Consider the following 23,414-nt stretch of genomic DNA (forward strand, 5'->3'; position numbering starts at 1 on the left):
CTTGAGGTCAGTCACATTGAGCCTGGGGATGATGGTGGGGCAGCCGGTGGACGTGGTCCTTGGGCAGTTGAAGAAGACGCGAACGAAGGCCCCAGTGCCTTCTGCTGTTCTGTTTCGAAAGAGTCTCTGAAGATAAAGGGCCGGCATTAATGGGAAGGTTTAAGTCCTTGTGGCGGTAGGTGTCTCAAGCCTCAACTTGGCTGTCTGACAGCATTTCCCTTCAGGATTATAGCTGTGAGTCAGAGGTGGCCCGACTGTTTTGGTGACTTAACTCCAGCTCCGTCTCCATCCAGGGCCAGCTACAGTTTCCCACTGTCTGTTTCTACAGGATGACTTTGATCACTGGAGATTTCACGGGCGACTCAGGCGGGTAGGTAGTGTTGGAGCACAGAGCGCTGCCCCGACACCCGCAGGGTTCTGAGGGCGCCTGTCGTCACCATCCTCCCTCCTTTCCTGGACCGAACAGACATGTAGCTTCAGAGTTCACATGTGAGCACCTTTCCTTTTCCTCCGAAAAACGGAGGGCGATGAAATGAAATAATGACAAGTGGTGAAATAATGGCACAGGTAATATTGGCAAGAGATTCTATTTTCCCGCCAAATATTTATTGCGTTGAGGGTTTATAGAAAATCAGTTTAAAAATTGGTAGCCTTGCCTTTTAAAGAAGATAAAATATTACAAATATAGGGAACAGCACACAAGTCCCCCTCACTCCGTTTTTTAAAATCTCTTTCAACTTTTTAAAAATCATGGTTAGGGATAAACAGATTTACTTCTATTCCTAAAGAAAATTGTATCTGTAGTCTTAAGAGATTCTTCGTTTATAATTACTTAAGATGTGGCACGTATCAAAACGTGTGCAAATCCACAGATGGTGTTCATGAACCTACAGGGGAGATATTTTACAGGATTGAGAAGTAGAGGAAAATAAAGAAATGATACTCTTCTGAGGAGTGTGCCTCCAGGACCTTATTTGGGAGCTCCGGAAATCTCAGAAGTCACCCAGTCCAGGATTCTTCCCTCACCAGGGCTGACTCCTCGGAATTCTTGTCCTGCTTGTTCACTGTCCTCTTGGCCACTTCCGGGGAGGAGCAAACTGGAACATCAGCTTGGTTTCCTACACCGCAGCCCAGGCCATTTCAGGTGGAAAGTTTCTTCTACAGTTATGCATCCCTGGGTCCGGTTCTGACCAGGATGCCATTCACAATGAATCTGCTCTCTCTCTCGTGGTCCCTGAAGGTAGTTCCTGGCTGTTCTTTGGGGCTGGACTCAGACTCCCTGTTACTCTGTGGTGAGGGGTCTGGCGAGTGCATGGAGCTGGGTTGGGAGAGATTACGAATAAGGCTCCCTGTGGCTGGCTGTCCTGACTGACGTTAAGTGTCGGAGGCAGCCTCTGAGCCGGGAATGACCTCACCACCTCCCAGTACTCCATCCCTGCAGCAACTTACATGTTGGTGGAGAACCCACCCGGGAAAGGGGTGAAGGAAGTTATTTCCACGGGTGGGTCTTGGAAGATGGAGACACAGACGGATTGGCAACCTTAGGAGTGGCACCCCTCAGCGGTGGAGCTTGCTGAGGCTCTTTAGCCCCCGTGCAGGAGTGTAGGACGGTGCTTGGCAAACTTCAGCATGCACGTGACTGGGGGCCGTGAATGTACCTTCCTGACAAGACCTCTGGCAATGTGAGTGTTGCCGGCCTGTGCACCACACTCAGAATAGCAGGGCCGTAGAAAACGTTGCTTGGGAGCATAGTATGAGGTGGTAGGCAGTTTGGGCCAGAAAGGTCAAAACTTACTTAAGGGAAACTGTCAAAGTCCTCTTTTCCCTGCTGCTCCTCCCCCTTTAACTAAAGAACTGAAGTCTCCGTAGAATCAGGAAAAAAAGCAACTCCCATGGATCCAGTCTGGAGTCATCTGCGGTGCTCACATGTAAGCAAGTCAGACAGATTGCAGGAGCCTGGCAGCACCCAGGCCCCATGGGCCACAGCAGGTGGATGGAACAGACTTGGGGATGAGGTCTGTCATCTGTCCCTGGGAGGACAGGCAGGCCTGAGTGCTGGCTGTGCTTTCATTGCCAAAGGATGGTCGATATTCCCCAACACAAAGCCTATTCCTTGCAGTGACCTGCTGAGAACAGGGCAGTAGTGGCTCCAGGGTTTTCCCACCATGCATTGGGAAAGCATTGCTTTTGAGGTTGCTTGGTGATACTCTGAAGGAATAGCCTCCTCCTCTACTACACACTGAGTGACAGCTGTGTGGACTTGGCAGAAAAGTGAGTGAGGTCGCTGCTGTTGCTTGTGGGAATGAGCCACTCGCCTCCTCTGCAGCTCTGTTGGCCCAGGATGAGCCCAGGGCCAGAGTAGTCCACAGGCCTTGGTGTTCTGTGATTCCTTCCTTTCTCCCTCCCTTCCAGAACATAAAGACTTATGTTGCTGCTATGAGGAATCATTCCTTCATACCAGAGTAACTCAAGACCTTCTTCCTTTTGATTGGTTTTGAGGCAGAGTGGTTTTGAGGGAAAGGAAGTAGTTGTAGGGATGTTGTGTGATGCAGGTGACCTTCATTCCCGAGGGATAAGGTGTGCGTGCTTTTGCAGGGTCTGACACCGTGAGGGAGTAAGCCAGTGCTGCCTGGTGCTTGTGTCCAGCTGAAGCCCGGCTGGCTCATCAGAGCCCTGCATACGCGGGTTCAGCAGAAACTTGAGGGGGAGGAGTGTTTGTGCGGAGGGCCAGGGGGCTGAGGAATGCCTAGGGATAGCCTTGAAAGGTGGAGATTCTCACGTGTCATCACTGCAGGCACCACCCAGCCTCTTTACTAAGTGGGTCTCAGTGAGTGTCTAATCTGTGGCCGAAATCCGATGAGAAAGAATCTTAGTGTACAAAGTAGGGTGACTGGCAGTATTTCAGTGGCAGTTTGGCACTGGTTGCTTTTACCTTTGTCTTTGAGAAAGTAATCTTTGGTAAAGTTCAGTGTTGAGAATAGGATTTAACTAAGAGCCAGTCGCTTGCGAACCTGAATGGGCGTACTAAGCTTTTAGAGTGGGAATGTCATCAGCTGGATGCCTCATTCCCCAGCCCTGTAATATCAAAAACATAGTGATACAACAGACATGCACAGAGCCAAGAAAAATTGCTTATTACCTCAAGATACAATATGACAAGGACTCATTTTACCAAAGAGTTTTTGCTTCAGAAGGTGGCCAGGGTCAGATCAGCCTCACTTTTATTGCCGCTGCTGGCTTTGAACATGGGAACCTCGGGCAGTGACTTCAGATGTTAGCGTGTGTGGGCAGCAGAGAGCAAGGCATGTGTCAGAGCTGCACGTAGATCTGGGAGCATCTGGGAGCTTGACAGCTCTGGGTCCTTGTTTGCACTTGGTGATGCAAACTGGAGAGAGGGCCGCCTATGGGAAGATTGCCTTCGGTTCTTCTCCCTCACACCCTCGCTAGATGGTTCTTAATGCGGAAGGTAGGATGATTAGGTAGTAAGAAAACTATGTACTTTTTAGCCAAACATCTAAAGTTATCATTCATGTTCAGTGCTGTGGTCCCACCTCTTGGAAAATTTCCAAAAGAAGCCAGGGACCTCGTGGTTGTCCTCGAGTCTCAGGAACGGGGTCTGTGGCTTTGTGATGGTGATGCCTTATCCTTGGCACCGCTCTTTACTCAGTGGGCACGGCAGGTTGCATGAGTGCTTGTGCGTTCAGTTGAAATCCTTTTAGAACATTTCCATGTTAGGACCCTCTGACTGATGTGCAGACGCAGAAGTGTCTTGTGAAATGCTGAGAGTGCACTGGTGTTTGTGCTTGGGTGTGTGTGCACTGTGCCATGTGAGTGCTTGGTCAACTGCCAGGCAGGGCTGATTGGGATGGGACAGGAAGCTGGGGCCCGTGGAGGTGGGTAGGAACGGAGGCGGAGAGGCACCGGGGACCGGAGCCAAGCATGAGGCGGTCATGTCCCAGAGGCCAGCTGGTGAGTCCTGAGGCTGCCAGGAGGACACAAGCAATGATAATGGAGGTGTGCTTTTGAGGCCAAAACGAAAGCTTGGGCTTTCTCTGAAACTGGTATTGGGCTCTTTTCCAGTGTTCTCAGAAGTGATCGGAGATTTCATCCTTTATTCCTTGTTTCTCCTGTTGGGTGTCTACACATCCCAGAAGGCAGTCCGGTTGTGCCGGCGGAGACCGGTCCCCAGGACCAGTGCACAGGGCAGGTTGTTGATAGAGAGCCTCACGTCTGCAGCTCGGGTCAGTAAAATACGGCAGATGTCTTCAGTCGCTCTCATTATCTAAGCTGATCTCTGGACCTTACAGATAACAAACACCGAAGGAGAAGGCCGCCGGTTTCCTGACGGCCAATTTCAGGTCTTTTTCCTCTGTGCTCTGTTCTGCGTCTTCAGCCGCCATCTCCTGGAAGGCAGGGGCTGTTTCTCGTTCATCTTTGTATTCTTAGGACCTGGCACAGTGCCGGACGTATGCAGTGACACTAATTAGTCTCTTCCTTGTATGAAGTGAAAGGTGCAAGGATTAGATATGACCTCGACACCCTTGGGTTTATTGGAAGGTTTTTTTGCGTGCCCCCATCTGCACCCCCAATACATCACAGCCTGTTTCCTGCATTCTAATTTTGATCCTTCATCACCATGGTCCTTCATTGCTGTTATTTGCTAGAGGCTGTGAAAGAAATTAAATGTGTGCAAGCTTAGGCTGACCTTTAAGGGCTCTTTGTTCTGTAGGCGGAAGCCATTTGGATGGACTCTCAGCTGCACAGGCAAGGTTGATACTCCCCTTGAAAGCACATGGGCATGCGCCTAAGGATTGATGCTTTTTGGTGTGATGTTTACAGGAAATAAACTGGAAACAAGTTTAAATGCACTCACCCACAGTCTGTTGATTGTTCGTTAACCCTTATCAGAGTAACCTCTATCCTGGGTTAATCTGGTAAACTACACGGTGTCCAAATGAGATTCTCTAATAATGACGGTGTCTCATCTGCTGGTCTCCGCACAGCTTTCCCAGGGGGCTGCTGCTCTTTTGGCAGATGCAACGGCTATTTCTTTCCTGTGTAGGATTTTGCTTTTACTAGGAGCCCGGAGTCCCTCCGAGGTTTGCCATATACAGCCTTCAACCCAGAGCATGGCCTCCCAGATGGTAATTAATGTTTATACAAACTGGAATCTCTTTGAGCCCTGCCAAGCACCCATCATTCCCCTGATCTCCCACTCTTGCAGTGTTTGAAAATTAATTTGCCTTGAACAAACAGTGGGTTTTCCTCAATTTATTTGTACAGTTTCAGTGACCGAGAAGAGCTGCAAGACCAAATGTCACCCTTCCATTCGTTCAAGTGATTGAATCTGCTAATGGAACAAACTGGTCTCTGTTTAATGATTTGAAGAACAGAGAGAGAGGAGGAAAAGAAAGAGAAGTGTATGTTAGAGAAGATAGACTTGGTCTGCCAAACACCACTGGATTGTAGTTTTCGAAGCAGAATCTAAAACTTGGGGAAAGGTATTGCTAAATTAACTCAGTAGTGCAATTTTTGTTTCAGTAAGTATACACAAAGTATGCAGTCTTCGCTGAAAAGGAGATTTTTGTTTGAGGTAATGGGACAGACAGAAAGTGTTTAAAGAATAGGTATTGTTAGTTGCTTGAAATAATTACATATTGATTCACAGAAAGTTGATGCTTCCATATGTTTTGGGGCTTTTCATTGTTGAGCATTCCAACATTTATTAATGTTCCCATGTTCCCATTCTTTAAAATCTGGATTCTTTTCTTACTTGGCTGCAATCTTCATTCCTTCTATGTAGTGAGGTCTCTGTGGTTCTGTCACTTGGACAGATAAGTAGAGAACTGAACTAGAAGACAGACTAATTTTAAAATAGGAGAGGTCCTTTTCTAGATGATATGAACCGTCTGATTCAGAAATATAAATGGATGGACGGGTGGGTAGGTAGATGGATGGACAGATGGATGAATGGGTGAGTGGATTGACAGATGGATGGATGGATGCATGGCCTTAGGGGCCAATGCTCCACATGGTTTTCAGGATGTCTTTAAGGCTCATTCATATTTGCTGCAATAATGACTTGTTAGTGAGTACCGAGTATAAAGACATAAAAACCAACAGCTCAGAAATGTGCCTTGGGACTGTTTCTTTCCTCCTCTTCCTCCTCCTCCTCCCTTTTCTCCTTTTCTCCTCCACCACCATCACTACTACCACTACCAAAAATATTCACCATTCCCTTTCTGTCCAAATACACCCAGTTAGAACCAGTTAGAAATGCTAAAGAGTAGTTGAAAGGATAAGGCATGCCATATCCTATCCTTCTTTCTGAGAGGCAAATATTGATCTGTTCTCTGGATGAGGAGCTTTAGTTAAAAAAAAAAATCTGCTATCACCAGTGTAGCTCAGTTGGTTGGGTATCATCTTGCAAAGCAAGGGTCGCCGGTTCGATTCCCAGTCAGGGCACATGCCTGGGTTGCAGGCTCAGCCCCCAGTGTACAAGAGGCAACCAACCAATGTTTCTTACATTAGCGTTTCTCTCCCTCTCTTTCTTCCTCTCTTCCCCTCTCCCTAAAACTAAATAAATCTTCTTTTAAAAAATCCATCCAGTTGGTGGGGCAGTTCAAAGACTTGAACACTTTCAGTTGACTTCTTTTGACTATGGAGCTGTGCTCTCTATGAAGGGACTCATTTTAAAACACAATTCCTTTTTTTCTTTATACACTAATAATGCACATTCACTGTAGAAAATTTGGAAAGTTAAAAAAGCACACGTTTAAGCATTAAAAGCAATGGTTATTTCTGGGTGATGGCATTACAATGAACATTTTGGTGTACATCTCTCTAATCTTTTTTCTCTTCATGCACATATACATTCACACAGATAATTTTCAGTATTGAGACTGTATATACTGATGTTAGCATGCTTTATTTTACTTAACAGCAATTTTGTCATGAAATATTTTCCGTGACATTAAATATTTTTCTATAATAGTTTTTGGGAACATTGATTACTTACCTATTTTGTGCTTTACATTGTGGAAGGCGCTTAACATAACTTAATTTAATTTCCCCAACAACCACTTCAGGTATTGCCTCATTTCTTCAGTACGTTGTTGGATTTCTAGAACGGCGATAGCTCATCATTGGGACATAATGCATCAAATCTTAACCCTACCTCACCCAGTGCCCTCTTTGTAACAGTATTCTTTCCTTTTGAACTGAACTATGTGGTTAATATAGCTATCTGTACACATAGTTTAAGGTGTATATAAAGCCCCTATGAAACGCAAAGACAGTGAAATGGCCAGATGCTTGACTCTACACAGGGAGTAGAGTGCTGGCTCTTCCAGGGGTGTGGGTCGGGGTGGGTCAAGTGCAAGGATCGGCCTCATCACCGCTGATGTCATAATTCTCCCAAATGCTGAACGACCCAAGATGTAACAGACATATGCACAGTAGTTGTGCTCCTGGAAAATCCAATGTGTGTTAAAACCACGTCAAAAGAATAATGTGTTCGTGTGGAAACACAGATGCAGTTAGGGCCTGGGTTTGTCAGCTGGCAGATGCCCGGTGGGACTGTGGCAGTGACACGAGATGCTGTGTGGGGTGTCCTTCTCACTGCAGCCCCTCTCTTACTCCCAGGAGCACCCCCCGCCCCGTACCCTTCACTCACTGTCACAGCCAGTCAAACCCCCCATTACTCCCCCGGGGTCATGTCCTGGAGGGAGAACCACTGCCTATGGATTCGACCTGCTTCTCTTCTTTTTTGCGTTATGACACACCCTTCGACATAGACGTTCTGCAAGGGTTTTTAAGGACATATTTCTGTAATCTTTGTAGTTTCATTCCCAAGTACTGTATGATTTTTGTTATTGTAAAGGGGATCCTTTTTTAAATTTTATTTTCTATTCACTATTGCTGGCATGTAGAAAAGTTACTGACATCTGTGGTTTTTCTTTAGTTGGTTACCTTACTGAGCTCTTACTAGTTCTAATATTTTTTAGCTGATTGTCTATGTTTTCAAGCTAGATAATTATATATTACTTGTAAATAATACTTTTGCCTCTTTTTGTTGTATGTTGGCTGTGGGTTTTTGATTTAAATGACACGAATAATCTGTTTCTTACAGGTGTAGTCCACTTTGTCTGTAACACTGTATGCACCTGGTACTTTTTGGGGGCAGAAGTGTTAACTATTGAGTACTTTTTCAGTGTTCTCTTATGGTTGGTTTGTTTTTAAGTGTTTTACTCATTTATATTTTTTCATAAAATTTACTGTACTGAAACTTTTGAAACTTGTACATTGTATTTTGTTACTTCATGTAAAATACACTTTTCATGTCTGTAATCATACCACTATTCAAATTCCCAGTTTTATTTGCTTTTCATTTTCTTTTTGTCTTGCTCAGACTGTTTTTTAAATGTGAGACTAATTCTCTTATAAAACTCTTAATAGGTAACATGATCACATGATTCAGAAATACCTCCCCTTCCTCCAGGTCCTTGACCATCTAGGTCACCATCTTCCTCAAACCCCGAACAGTTACCCAGTGCTCTCAGTTTCTTGTGTATTCTTCCAGAGCTTATTTATGCGTGAAGTAAAAATGAATATATGTTAATTTTCCTCCATTTCTCACACAGAGTCCCTCATTCATTTTTATAGCTGCAGAATTTGCCGTGCTGGCTGTGGTCGCACCAAATGTCTGTGCCCCCAGTGTCCGGATGACTGCAGTGGAGTTGTTTCCAAACTTGCAGTTCAAACCACGTTGCTTCATTGTGTCTCTCAGCCGAACCCTTGCACACCAAGGGAGCACCATTAGCTTTCTGGCAAAATGTTGCCCAATTGCCCTCCACAGAAGTTCTAAGGTTTACATCCTCCTGGTAATGTGTAGGAGGCCCACTTTCCCCAGGGAATATGTATCAGATTTGTATCAAAATCAAACAATTTTTCTCCTAATTTATCCTTAAGTTTGTGAAAACCCTATTGTGTTTGAGTCAGATTTATTGAGGTATCATTTACAGGCAGTAAACTCACCCTTTCGGCTGTATGCTATGCAGTGTCATTTTAAATTGCGTGCCTTTTGGTAGCGTGACGTGTTATCATTTTTACAGTCATAAGAAGAGAGATTTCTAAACCTCAAAATGTAGTGAATACCACTTCTAAATAAGACGAGCCTATCGGCACATTCCTCTCTCTCTCAACCTCAGCACATTCCAGCTTTGGCACATTCCGAGCACACAGAGCAATACACAGTCATCTTTTTCAATGTGTTCCTGCCAATTTGGTAGAAGCACGGGAAGACAAATTGACTGTCAAGATGGAAAAGCTTAACTGGGAAGATACATTTATTGAATAATTGAAAGGAGGAGGAAATGCATTACCGATTAGCCACAAAAGCGCAGGACGCCTAATACGAGACTCAGGAGACTTGTGTAAATGGGGAGTCGTAAAGCTGCCTTGGCCCCAAAGTTCTCCCCAGCCTGCCCATCTGTCCCTGTCCTGCCGGTGGGTTGTGGCACCAGGACACTGACGACTTGACAATAGCTTCCTGGTTTAGTTGGAGGGCAGTGTTCCAGCAACTCTTAGTAACTTTCCTAAGCCTTCCCACGGTCTGGTTGTACATAAATGCTTTAAATGAATCCTGGAGTTACCGTTTCCCACTTTGTTTTAGGATTTTTGCTTCTTGGAGAGCAGCACAGTGCAAATCCAAGAAGAGGCCCTTGGTGGTGGCAGAGTAAGACGAGGGCTCAGTCACCTGGTTCGTTAAACAGCCAGGAGACTTCAGCAAGCTGGTTCCTTCGCTTCTTTAGGCCCTCTCCCCATCTAGTCAGGGAGGGCTGGATGAGAGCCTTGCTGCTCCCAGCGTGGTCCAAGCATCAGCATCACTTGGGATGTTCTCAGAAAGGCAGACCCTGGAGCCCCTCCCCAGAGCCACTGAATGGGAATCTGCATTTTCATCAGATCTGCAGGTGATTTGTGTGCACACTGAGGTGCGAGAAGTGCGGAGATGGGCTTCCAGGTTCTGGTCTCATTCTGGAATTCCGTGCCTTCGATGTTCTTCCTTCTGTCGTTCACCACAGACTGTTTCCTAACGATGTGCAGGCTTTGCTGGAGAAGACCTTTTCCTCCCTGTGTACTTCGGTGGTCATCAGGGTGGCAGTGACTCAGCCCCTGCCTCTTACTGTCTCTGGCCGTGTTTAGGTGGGGACTGAGGCAGCAGGGCAACAGAGGGGGCGTGAGTGGCAAGTGAGCCCAAGCCTGCATGGTGCCTTCTGCCAGTCTGACTGTGCCACCCAAGTTCTAGTGCTCGTTAAATAAAGAGCAAGATATACGTATAATCAAGTTAGGTGTACGAAGAAGTACTAATGTATTTCTAACACACTTCCTTACCAGTATAAGTAAATTAAAGTGCTATCCCCTTGAAAACGGAACTTCCTTTTATGTCAGGGAGAAACTTTGTCTGGACATTGATTCTTGGAGGAAGATCATGAGTTTGAATTTAAGTTTCACGAGAGAAAATATTGATGTATTTATTCTTTACCATCTCAGCCTAGAGAAAACAAAGCAGTACTGAAGGAGAGCCATGGTAGCGGGCATAAGGATCCTAAATTAGCTGTCAGAATGTGAAGACTCCTGCTTATGCACATAGAATTTGTCACTGAGGAAAATGGAAAATCTCTTGTATTTTGTGATGTTAGGATTTCTGCCCCAGACTTAACCAGCCAGTCTGCAGTGTATGCAGCTTGTGACTTTGGGTGGCTCATGTAATGACCTGCTGTGGAAAATCTTTTGAAAATGATAGGGAAACACACACAGAAGCAGAGCCAGACCCCCTGGAAGTGGGCGTCTGCAGGCCGAGGGTCTTCGTTTCTGACTGAAGGACTCTCCTTCTGCTCATATGGGGCCTGTCCACATAGGAATGTTCTCTTTCAGCCCTCAAGTTGGAAATTAAGGCTTTGGGCATTCATAAAATTTCAGCTTATCATAAGTAAAAGTCTCCCTAGAAAGCTTCTCTAGACCGCACTGGATGGAGTGTGTGTGAACAGGATGTCAGAAGTCCAGTGCACATTCCGCCAGGTCCCACTGGGCACTCTGTCCTTCCATCCTGTGTCAGTGCAAGTGTCCCGGGCTGGTCGGTGGGACCTGGCGTCAACCAAGTTCAAATTAGCCAAGAACGCACTTCATTGGTAAACCCACAGTTTGTTCTGCTTTGGTGCATGCTGTAGGTTGGATCTTTTAGCAAAAGAACCTTGGAAGTAATGGATTGCTTTGATGCAGATCCCAAGGAAGAAAAAGGAGAAGTGCTTACACATGAACACATCCACAGAATCGAACAGGGCTGGTGAGGACACTATGTGTTCTTCACCCTCGGTACCGCAAGATGGGAAGAGAAAGCCTGTGCCCGAAGTAGTTCATTTAGGAATGCCTGAAACACACCCTCCTTTCAGAGAACAGTGGGACCTATTTTCCTCCTCTTTATAAGCTGTGTAGTAATAAAAGGATGGATCTTTTCGTACAAAAATGGGGGAAAGGTGACTTTTCCTCCAGATGTATACAGAAGTACTTATGAATAAGGCCATTTTTAAATATTTAATGCCATATTGTCTTAAATTATTCTGTTAGAGGATTTCATGGAATTTGACTTAGGAGGTAACCAGCTAACCACTACACTAGATGTGGTGTAGATACGCTGACTGTCGGTGGTATGCATGTCTTTTAAATTCATACAGGAGCATCTGTTTTCCAAGTTTCTTTCACGATTGTAGAATTTTACCTAATTATTGCATCCAGGCTTAGTCTCAATGTCCAGCATTGCACCCCTTGTCCTCACGTGTGTGAGGACCCCTGGCGTGGTCCAGGGCGTCCCTTTAATGTTCTAGCATGTGGAGTTGACTGCAAATTTGGTTTAAATTCATGTTTGCACTTTTGACCTCAGACATGCTGGGGTCATTTGGTAAGTGTCAAAAGGCTTGATGCTTGACCAGAAGTCTAGCACTTGCTAAACAAAAATTATTTCTCTAAATGTCAAATGTGTCTCATCTGTCACAATGGAAAGGGGGGAGGTAGGCAAGGCCAAGAAGAAGCATCTGTGTGTGGTTAAATAACACTTGCTTCATTTGCTGTTGAAAGCGGTTGTCTTTTGTATATTCAAGAACTGTATTTGTTTTTAAAAGGGAAAAATCAACTGTGGGCTACTGTTTTATAATTTTGCTTCCTAAAAGCCTTTCTCAAGATTAGGGAAAACATTTGTTTTCAGACTGTGGATGGCCTAGACTACTTTCTGGAATGCAACCTCCACCGGCTGGTTCCCATTTCTCCCCATGAGGGTGTGGCTGCCTCAGGGGCAAAGGCTGCCCCCATCTTCCCTGGCTGCACAGGTGGGGAAGGCCAGACCGGAAGCTCCGGCTCCGCTGAGTCTCTGGGACTACACGCTCTAGTCCTGGAGTTTGCGTTCCCCTCCTGTTTCACACTCACTTATCAATCATTGTCTGTCGTTTTTGTCTTTGCTCTCCCCCCTGCAGATTCCGAGCTAGGTGTTGGCACACTACCTGAACATGACAGCCAGGATGCGGGGCCAATTGTCCCCAAGATATCTGGTCTAGAGAGAAGCCAGGAGAAGAGCCAGGACTGTGGCAAAGAGCCGATTTTTGAGCCCGTGGTGCTTAAAGACCCCTGCCCTCAGGTCCCGCAGCCGCTACCCCAGCCCCAGGCGGAGCCCCAACCCCGAGCCCCTTCTCCGGACCCTGACTTGGTGCAGCGCACAGAGGCCCCGCCTCAGCCCCCGCGTCCAAGCACACAGCCACAGGGCCCCCCAGAGGCCCAGCTTCAGCCGGCGCCGAAGCCTCAGGTGCAGAGGCCACCCCGGCCACAGTCCCCCAGCCAGCTGCTCCACCAGAGCCTCCCACCTGTGCAGGCCCCGCCCTCGTCTCAGAGCCTCTCGCAGCCGCTGTCAGCCTACAACAGCAGCAGTTTAAGCCTCAACAGTTTAAGGTGAGCCAGCCTGCTCTGTTATTGCCTGACTTTCACCATCTTCTTTGGGACGGGCAAGCAGTAGTGGGTAAGGGGTTCCCAAGGAGACCGGAGTTGCCTTGCGGAAAACACTGTCACTGTGTTCTCTCTGAAGTAGAGACAGAACAGGACAGTCCAGGGAGAGTCAGGTCTCTGGGGACAGGGCAGGTTGGGTTGGGTTGGGCAGAGGACACTGTAGAGAACTAAAATACCTAGAGACTGCTGGAGGAGGGAAGGCAGAAAGGAGAAGAATGCTGAAGAAACAGAGAGTTGAGGGTGCTGGGCCCTGGAGCCCGCCCCGGCCCCCCATTGGTGAGTCAGGGAATCAAAACCTAAGGTCCATAGAGGTCACTGAGCGCTAAGAAAGCCTTAGAAGGGAGGCTTCTTGGCCTCAGAGGGAGAGTGTTTTGAAGAAGTTACATCTCTCTCCAAGTCCAGAGGCAGGAAGACTGGAACCAAGGAGTATTCTGGTTTGAAGTTCTTTTCACTGAGATGTACTTCCTCCAAGGTGAGTCAGAGAGGGAGAGAAGGAGCAAGCTGGGTGTCGAGAAAGAGGATTTCCTGCAAGGAGAGATCCAGGCCCTCGTCTGTGTTGTTTTGCCAAATTACAAAGGAAAGTTCAAAAAGTAGCACAAAAGAGAGCTGCAAAGAAAAGGGGGTTGTACTTCATACACCTCCCGCCTCACGGGGCTTTGCGCCTTTGCTGTTGTTTCCCTGCCACAGCCTGACTGGTGGCTCAGGGACTTGCACTTTCCTGTCTGAGACAGGTGAGAAAACCAGCAGGGTGAGGACGCTGCTCCTTCCCCAGTGGGCCAGGCCTGTCTTCTGCCCCAAGGCCATTGTGGCAGCCTCCAGAGAGCAGGAGTGACAGGGCACCTGGGCTCCCAGTTCACCTGTTCTTGGCGCATCTTCATTCCCAGGTAGTGGGCAGACAGGGTGCACTGGAACTCAAGTCCTTGCTTTTCTCCCCTTATTTTAATTGTATTGCTCTGTAGGAAGCGTGGCTGGTGGAGGATAGGAGGGCTGGGTCTCTCTGGGGGCAGAGATGAGAACCTGGCGCCGAGGGGAGAGTGGTCCGGAGTTTGGGGCGGAACCAGCTGTCTGGACACAGGTGTGCGGTGGCTCTGGAGCCGCACTCTCCACACGCTGCGTCTGCTGCAGTGGCAGCAAGTGCAGAGGAGGTGCGAGCTCAGGAGAGGCTTCCTGCGTACACAGGGGAGGGTCCGTAAAGAGGGAGAGCAAGAGGAAAGGCGTTTCCAGAATGGCTTTGAGCAGGGAGATAGGATTTTTGTTTGTTTGTTTTCAGAAAATTAATTGCATACCTCTTTCTTTTTTCCTTTGTCCCTCCCTCCCTCCCTCCCCTCCCTACCCTCCCCTCCCTCCCTCCTTCCTTCCTTCCTTCCTTCCTTTCTCCAACAGCAGCAGCAGAAGCAGCACCCCAGCGAAGACTCAGCCAGCCCCTCCACACATCTCCCACCACCCCTCAGCCTCCCCGTTCCCCCTCTCACTGCCCAACCACAGCCCGCTGCACAGCTTCACGCCCACCCTCCAGCCCCCTGCACACTCCCATCACCCCAATATGTTTGCCCCTCCCACTGCTCTGCCTCCTCCACCACCACTGACATCAGGGAGTCTGCAGGTCCCCGGACACCCAGCCGGGAGCACTTACTCAGGTAGGATGGAAGAGCTGGCCTTGCTCACCTGAGCTCCCACTCTGCCTTGCTGGTGGCCTCGCCACCTGTCTGTGTTGTCCCCAACTGCTGGGCTTCCTGTATTTAAGATTTTCTGCTCTGTTGGGTGCAGTCTTATAATCAGTCTTTTGTGAGCTGAGATGCAGCAAAAACATGTACCAGTGCCCACGCCAGCCTAGCACAGGCCCAGTGAATGGGACACTGCCAAGAGGACCAGTCTGTCTGAAGCCATGAGGCTGTTACGACTGGGTTCACCACTGATGAGGCGGTAAAGCGTGGGTCGTGTGCATCCTGTTGCCTGGGCTCCCACTGGGGCGGCAGACACTTTCCCAGGCTGTGTCTGGTTCACTCCTGGCTCTTGCATTGCACCCTGGTTTGAGGGGTTTCTTTCAGGTGAACAGGGCCTTTTAGTGTCTTTGTGGGAGGGGCAGGTGCACTTGTGGTAACCATGCATCCCAGAATTTTAAGGACAGATCTAGTGTTAGATAGTGGGTCCTTTTTTCCTCACCTGATTTATCAATCAGAACAGGTGTCCTGTTTTCGGGTCCATCGTAGCTGCGTCGTCCCGCTCATCCAGGGAGCAGTAATGCGGAGATTTGCCCTAGAAGGGGGCAGAGCACACTGCCACATAAACAGCTGGCACTTGTGAAGTAGCATGCCGGTCACTGTTCTCCAACACTTACAGATGTTAATTCCCCTCAAGATGAACCTCTGAGGTAGGCAGCAGTGTCCCTATGTGACAGATGAGGAAACTGAGACACAGATGGGTGATCAGCCACATCCAGGGTCACCCAGCTGGCAGGAACAGAGCCGAAAACTGGCCTCAGACATTGGCCTGGAATCTGGCAACACACCACACTGACCGACCTGTCTCTCAGAGCCAAGAGGCCAGACAGAGGGCAGGAAAATTAGACCACTCAGTCTAACTTGATGTTCTCATCATCGTCAGCCGGGTTGGTTGTCCCCACAAAGCCTCATGCCCCATGCCCTCAGTCCTGACGCCTCCCTAGTAAAGTGTTCGGATGTCCTGTTCTGAAGAAAATTGCTGTTACAAGAAAAGGCGTCATGCTCTCCCCTTCCTTCTTCTCCAGAGCAAGACATCCTGCGACAGGAACTGAACACACGTTTCCTGGCCTCTCAGAGTGCTGACCGCGGGGCTTCCCTGGGCCCCCCGCCCTACCTGCGGACCGAGTTCCACCAGCACCAGCACCAGCACCAGCACACGCACCAGCACACGCACCAGCACACCTTCACGCCCTTCCCCCACGCCATCCCGCCCACCGCCATCATGCCGACGCCAGCACCTCCCATGGTGCGTACCCCAGGCAGAAATGTGAGGATAAGTAGAGCACGACTCTTTTATGCAGCACGGTGGGGTTGGAGCGGGCTGCTAGGGGCAGGAGATGAGAGGGGGATGATAGCCGTCTAGGGGGCTTCCTTGGCCTTGTCCATCTTTGCTGGAAAGAAGGGCGGGTGTCTGCTCCCGCCAGCACTGACCCTGGGCCTGAAGTAGGAACTTTTTTCTAGAGTTATATGGAGCACTGTGGGTGCATTTTATCTAAACGTCCTAGGTGCCCTCAACATAGTCACACCCAATGTTGGCAGTTAACTTGACCTAAAGGGTAATTTTGTTTTCCTGAATATGCTAGAGGCTTGCCACCAGATATAAAAATCTGTTAGTGCTTTGTACCAAGTACTAACAAAGAAATGTCAGGAGGAGGCTAAGGAGGGGAGAAAGCAGTCAGGAGATTTGGACTGTGTGGGGTGCCCTGCCCTTTCGGATGCTGGGAGTGTTAATTTCTTGTATCCCATAAGGCGGTGCCAGTCTGGTATTGTGCTGTCAGCAAGCGGTCAGGGAGCCACGCGCCCTGCAGCGACAGAGCTCAGCCTGTGGTAAGAGATACCACTGGCAGCGACCATGTTCTTGGTCTTGACTGGGGTCTAGGACATGCTGGGAGAACTAGTTAGGATGTTTTTTTTGTAACTTAGGATCTGTAATGAATAGTGCTCTATTAGGATGCTAAATATCCTGAAATAGGGCCCTATCCATCACAGTGAGTATAAAAGTGGTTTACTTAACTTTTTTAAATGTTAAATACTTGGTCTTCAGGCAATTACTCTAGGCACTGTGAGAAAATATTTCAATTCCATGATTTTAAAAGACATCCCCTTTACCAAACTGTGTTGCCTCTCTTCCCTCGCTCTCCTCCATTTCTTCAACTTTATCTTTTCTTTTTTTTTAAAAGATTTTGTTTCTTTACTTTTAGAAAGAGGAGAAGGAAGGGAGAGAAACATCAGTGTGTGGTTGCCTCTTGTGTGCCCCCTACTGGGGACCTGGCCTGCAACCCAGGCATGTGCCCTGACTGGGAATCGAACCAGCGACCCTTTGTTTCACAGGCCAGCACTCAATCCACTGAAACACACCAGCCAGGGCTCAGCTTAATTTTTCAATGTATATTTTAAAGTTTATTGTATAAATTTTACTTTAGAAGATTTGAGATGAGGCTTTGGTACCAAAATTGTTTCTCATAGCAGATCCTAATCTTTTTTTCTGGAGTAACTAGACCTCTCAAAAGTTACACTTTTAAGGGCTTGTTATGTTGGGAAAGAGTTTATGCCACAGCCTGAACGAGGTGTTTCATAAATGCTTACACCAAATGGAAGGGAGTCACAGAACCCGATGATGACATGATTTAGAGGAAACAATGGTATATACTCTTTTCTGCTCAAAAGAAACGTTACAAGACCTAGTCCAAATTGCTTTGTATTTGGGTGTAATACATTTGGGAAGACAGCTGAATGTACAATTCTTCTGCCAAGGTGAAAATGAAAATGGAGAGAATTCTCTGGATAAATCAGACCAAGTGCTCACTTCTCTCTGATTTGTCTCAATAATTACCTCTTTTCTCCAGGTCAGATGTTTGGTTTGTGCCAGTCTCTGAATACTGAGTAGAAAGAGACACAGTAGTGCGGCCAGGACCTAAATACACCATGTGGGTTTTCACTTTGTTTTTTCACTGTTGTGGGTTTCTTGTCAGAGTGACTCAGGAGCTCAGAATGGTTTCACATAACAATGAGGTTGTAGAATCTGGTGACAATGTTATGACCAGACGCTTGCTTAGGGCAGCCTCCACTGAAGCAGTGAACACAAATGTAGATCCTTTAAGTAACTAGCTTTTGCTTTGATCCCTTTACAGTTTGACAAATACCCTACAAAAGTTGACCCATTCTACCGGCACAGTGTGAGTCTTATTACCATGCTACGCATTCGATGTAACTGCTTTCCATCTTTTGTGCTCACCACAGATCAGTAAATGACCAGCAGCTTTCCTTAATCATCTTCGCGAGAATTCCCATTGCTCCTCGTCACTTTTGATGCTTGCATTTGTGACATTTGCTTTTGGGTAAAGATGCAGTATCATCCTTGGAATCAAAAGATCATAAGTACTCCTAAGACTTGAAAGCAAAGTTGAACTTCACTGGAAGCCAGGTGTCTGCCCTGACAAGGGAGCATCTGCAATCGAATCGCTGTAGTTTCAGGAGAGTCTGAAATCACAGGGTTTCAGTCATCACTTGAAATAATCATGTCCACAGAATTCCTGGAATTCCATTTGAATTATTTCCTCCAAACAGAAATCTCTTTTTTTTTTTCCACTTATAGCTCTTCACAAAGCAGGATTTTAGACTAAATGCAGAGCCCTCTTGCACCTGGCTGGTGGTGTTTTCCTGAGCTTGTTACAATTGAATAAATCTAAAGATGTTTAAATAAAAAGGGGTCTTAAAATTGAAATGTTTGATTTTTTCTCTTTAAGCTCATTCTTCTTTATTAAAAAGAATACTTGTTTTACACAATTTTAAGAGTATGGTCTGGAACTGAAATTGCTACCAACCTAAATGTAATGTTAAGTTACTTATAGAACAATGACTTCTCTGTGTACAAAGACCTCGAACATCTTATCACGATATTTTGATTATGGAGTGAATACTGCATCATGTTTACCCTAAATTTTGCAAGTTTAAATTTGCTCAGTGGTTTATTTGTGTTTTTATAATGAAACCAGGAAGAAGGAAGGTTATTAATTGCTTGTAGCCATGTTGATTCACCATCCTCAACTATTCTTGCTTTGATTTTTAGATAGTTCTATTATTTGAATGCTGCTTAATAGATCACCCAAGTGCTATGAATTCATTCATACTTAGAACCAAATAATTAAACACTGTAGTAGTCCTGAGTGTAGCTGAGAAGACTAGAAAATACTAGAAAAAATGAGAAATCAGTCTAGAGATATTCAGAAATAACCTGAGGAAGGCCTCTTCAGAAAGGGACGAGGAAAGGGAGTTGAAGTGCCAGTGCCTCCACACCACTGTCCCAGCACTGTGTGCTCGGTGGGTGCCGGGAGACAAACGCATTTTAAGTAGACTTGACAGTCCAGCAGGCCTATGGGTTTCCTCTTTGGGTCTGTTTCATGAATGAAGCCATCTTAATAAGCATCAGATCTCTCTGCCCTTTGTCAGTGTCTTACTGATTTAAATTAAGGACCAGCTAACAGAGTCATCCTAGAGAAAGTTTAGTGTACTCAGCAGGTGACTCAGATTTACTTCTTAGCACAAGGTGCAGTGCCTTTTTATGTGCCTATTGCACAGAGAGTTCTAGATTGCAGATGGACAGAAAGCCGGGGAAGGGGGGAGGGCTGATTATTTGGAAGGTTTGTGCTTTATTGCTTAGGTACTGCAGATTTTTAGTCAAGGTTGGTGGGATAGTTAACCATATTCTAAGAGGGTCACTAACAGAATCAGGCAAAAGGAAAATGGTGAGAACAGCAGTTTTTTATTGAAAACATTAAAGTAAAAATATCCACCTGGAGGCAGAGTAATAGAAATTTGAGTGTGTTTTAGTGTGGCATGTATTTAATTACTCTGCTTCATACAGTGTTCTGTGGGAGAGTTATTTCATATTATTAGTTATAGTGGGTAATATATGAAGTACTTAGTCGTCCCCGCTTTGGGGATTAGGACGTTATAAGGGGAATTAAGATGCAATGCACTCAAGTATCTAAAACACAATTTTAGACTTAAACATAGTTTTCAATGAGGGCACTTGGCTTGCAATCACTGTTTAAGTGGATTTAGTTCAATATCAATTAGTCTGGAAAACTTTGCTGCATCATTGAAGGGAGCAAAGTGAAATAAAAGACCAACAGAATAAGAATGCGCTCTGAACACAGGCAGGATTGTAAAATGTGAGTGTCAGTCATTCCCTAAGAGATAGGCGGGAACATAAATGCAGTATTAGGAAAAACTGGAGTTACTGTTGTACTTTTGACATATCACACAATCATATGGGTGGGGTGTTACTGAAATATCTGTATAGTGATTTGGTCAGAGGAGGAACCAGAGCAGTAGAATTTCAAAACTACTATGTTTCTAAGAGGAGGGAAAGATGTGTTTGCATTGTCTTCGCTGTTGCCATATATTTCTTTCCTCCATTGTGTTGTCTATAAACTATTAGTTCAAGACAATTTATGTACTTAATTCAGAATCATTCTTCTCCCTTCACTGAGTGGCTTCACGTCAGGGCTTGGCTTAAGTAGCCTCCCATGAGCTTGTCCATCGTACAGAAAAGTGGGCGGCTCCCCTGAAAATCTATAGTGAGTCCTCTTATTGTACCCTTCCACAAATATTTGTCATTTTAGATGAGACAATTAAATTGTCCTCTGGAACTGCCACTTCTAGAACAACCTAATGAAGCAAGGATTGTGAATATTTTCTCATTTCCTCAAACTATTAAAAATCTAAAAGTACTAATTGAGTTTTAATGATATAAAATCCTGGAACTCATAAAGACTTGCTTCTTTTGCTTCCTTCTTTTTCTTTTTCTTTTTTTCTTTTTCTAATTAACTTGTAATTTTCTGGGCATCTTATTCAGCTCAGCACCCCTCCTGTTTTTGATATGCATTAAAATCTCCCACCGTTTAGGACTGGTATCTGATTTAACAATTAATAATTAGAAAAGCTCCCTTTCTAATGATGTCCTCATCTGGGACGTCATTTGTTGGCTGATTGATTCTGAACTACTTTTAAGTTTCCAAGTTAAGCATTCATGGCACATCTGTGTGATCATTTCATCATGGCTTCTTGACTAATAGCATCGAACTGAGATTACTTGGCTTGCTAATGTTGATGTCTTTCTGTGGGAAGGGAATTGGAGTATATCATTTGCCTCCTGCTAAAAGCTTTTTCTCCTTCTCCATCTTTGGCCGCAGCTCTTCCATTCCTACCCTCCTGCAGTCTCGGGCATCCCCCCTATGATTCCACCCACTGGCCCTTTTGGTTCACTACAAGGAGCATTTCAGCCGAAGGTAAGAACCTTACAGTGGAAACACATGAGCTCGTTGGTACTTGGAGCCTCGGGCTAAGTGTGTGGGTGGGTTCCAATTGTCTCGCCTGTAATTTTTCTGATCCCAAGTGACCATTGGGATTCAAGTGAGAATATTTTTTTTAAAAGTCCGTTTCATTTGAAACTTCAGCCAAATTTAATTTTCAATTTGTACTACCCATGTAATCTCAGTCGATCCAGGATTTTCTGTGCTCTTTAAAAAATTTCAGAACATATGTATATGTCTCACACCAATATAGTGGACACAAGTCTCTGGTCAGGAACTCAATCAAATGTCAGATACATGTGCACAGGTTGTCCTTGAGGTATGTATTATCAGCAAAGATACAAAGGTGAGCCTTTATTGATTTGAACAGAAGGGAGGAACAAGGTTTCAAACTAAAATTGTATCTTTTTAACTACAGAAAGGGAAGATGCTCCCATTTATTCTTCCTCATTTTCCCCTCAGCCCCATCTGTCTGCAAATAGGGTCCACCTGCCAGTGGAGGGAGCGCGCCTCCCTTCCTTGGACTCTTCTCTCCCCCTCTGCCCTCACTCGGTCCTCCCACCCCTTATCTGCACCTTCACAGTGGCCAAGGTCAAGGCTCTGTCGTCACTTACCGACATCCTAGTGCGAGGTTAACATTTACCCTTTATAATAACTGTGTGCTTTTCTCCCTAGTGAGTGGTATGCTACTGAGAGCCAGTATTGAGGAGGAATTCTCAGAACCCTACCTTTTTGTGACTTTAAAGCTGCTACAGCCTCTACTTTATTTTCATGCAGAAAAGCAAAATGTACTTCTGTTGTAAGGAACCATTCTAAGATTTGAAAGTGGGAAATTTTGCTGTGTATAACTTTTGGTGGTTTATTTTTCCCCCATCTCATTTCTTAGACAAAACGGGGCCCAATTTTGGGCCATTGTGCCGCAGGATAAGCACATAGTACACTTCCAAAGACGTTGCTTTAATACTAGAAATCGGAGAAGAAATTAAAAAGCATTAGGGGTTGGATGGCAGCACCTTAGAAATCACATTTACCTGCACAGGATTGCAGCTTATAAACCAGGTTATATATACCTGGGGCTTCTCCAATGGCCATGCTAAACACCTCCCATCTTAGGATAAATGACGGTGGTTTTTACACTCCTTCCCCCATCTGCTCGTTACTACACTCCCTCGGACCCTGGTCTGTCCCCTCTCGGTTGCAACAAATCTCTCATGCGTCCCCAAACAGACTGGTAGGTCATTTAATAAATTAGACTATTTCCCTCACTCACAATTATCCAATCACACAGAAAACTACATCTGGGCGAGAAAGTGTCTCTCCTGGAGTTGAAATAGGCCTTTCCAGGCCACGTTACTGATTGAATATGCAGATTGCAGTTCATTAGTGGAGTTCTTCATATGTATGCAAATCAGTCTGTTAACACTCCAGCTTAATTGTTGGTTGTACAGAGGCTGATTGCTTTCCTTTCTTTTCTTTCTTTTTTTCCTTCTCCCTGCAGGTTTTGTGCCTAAACCTGAGCTCTTTCTCCCCACAGGTTGACTTCCCCCTGTGAAGGGATTCTTAGAACTTGTGATTTCTTAAATAAAATACCTGGTGAAAAATTTTCTGGACCTTTTACCCGCTAGAAAGTAGTGGCGGCTTGTGCCAGAAGTAGGCTTTTTGTTGCCATCATTGTTAATTCAAAGGACAAAAGCCTACAGATAAGGTTGGAGTTATTGATGAGATGGAGTTACTGAAGAATGGTGTGGGAATAGGAAAGATGAAGCAGAATTACTTTAGAAATCATTTAATGTAAGTCTGTGTGGTCCCTAAATTAGGTTCTCTTGTCCCATTTCCACCACTGCTAATGAGTAATTACTGAGTGTAATTCCTTGTTATTGTCTGCCAGTTAAAATTTAGAGAGTTAGCTTAATGTCTGTAAAACACTTCCAGTCATTCTGATGAGGAGCACCTGATAGAGCAAATTATGATGATGTTCACTTAAGCATTTCTTGGAATGTTTGTTTGGTGATAAAGCAAAAAGCACAATGACAGGGCTGCGAGTAACTCGGCAGAAGGTGGGTGTCGGGGCAGCACTTCCACGTGGTGGTTCTCTGCTCTTTGGTCCCACAATCAGCAGAGTGTGACCTCTCTGTGCCTGGATGCTGTGGCTGGAGAGGCCAGGCGGTCTCTGGCCCGGCCCGTGAGAGAATAGGGTGCAGGTCCTGACGAAGAGCCTGTGTGATCACGGAGTAAAATGAGTCTGTTAACTCTTGTATTCCGACTGAAAACAAAACACTGGGGGCAGCGTGAGAACGGTGAAGGGACTGAGAAGTACAAGTTGGTCGTC

The 23,414-nt window shown here is 45.9% G+C and overlaps 1 protein-coding gene and 1 long non-coding RNA gene across 8 annotated transcripts in view; both read left to right on the forward strand.

Annotated features, from left to right (window-relative positions):
- The window catches only part of AUTS2 (activator of transcription and developmental regulator AUTS2), a 1,155,833-nt gene that overhangs the window by 1,113,805 nt on the left and 18,614 nt on the right, over positions 1 to 23,414 (forward strand). Inside the window, exons 7-12 of one of the 7 annotated variants that reach the window (XM_036019900.1) lie at positions 12,525 to 12,993; positions 14,431 to 14,684; positions 15,794 to 16,035; positions 16,518 to 16,595; positions 17,900 to 17,944; positions 20,966 to 21,061. In XM_036019900.1, the coding sequence (XP_035875793.1) occupies positions 12,525 to 12,993; positions 14,431 to 14,684; positions 15,794 to 16,035; positions 16,518 to 16,595; positions 17,900 to 17,944; positions 20,966 to 21,061 (1,184 nt within the window). The remainder of the gene's footprint in view (positions 1 to 12,524; positions 12,994 to 14,430; positions 14,685 to 15,793; positions 16,036 to 16,517; positions 16,596 to 17,899; positions 17,945 to 20,965; positions 21,062 to 23,414) is intronic. The other 6 variants (XM_036019902.1, XM_036019901.1, XM_036019903.1 and 3 more) reach the window with 6 other exon arrangements.
- On the forward strand, positions 461 to 6,372 carry LOC118499247. The gene is made up of 2 exons (XR_004901773.1): positions 461 to 5,938; positions 5,980 to 6,372. It is a non-coding gene; the product is annotated as an uncharacterized LOC118499247 (long non-coding RNA).

The sequence above is a fragment of the Phyllostomus discolor genome, chromosome 3 (assembly GCF_004126475.2).
Source record: "Phyllostomus discolor isolate MPI-MPIP mPhyDis1 chromosome 3, mPhyDis1.pri.v3, whole genome shotgun sequence".
Classification (NCBI taxonomy): Eukaryota; Metazoa; Chordata; class Mammalia; order Chiroptera; family Phyllostomidae; genus Phyllostomus; species Phyllostomus discolor.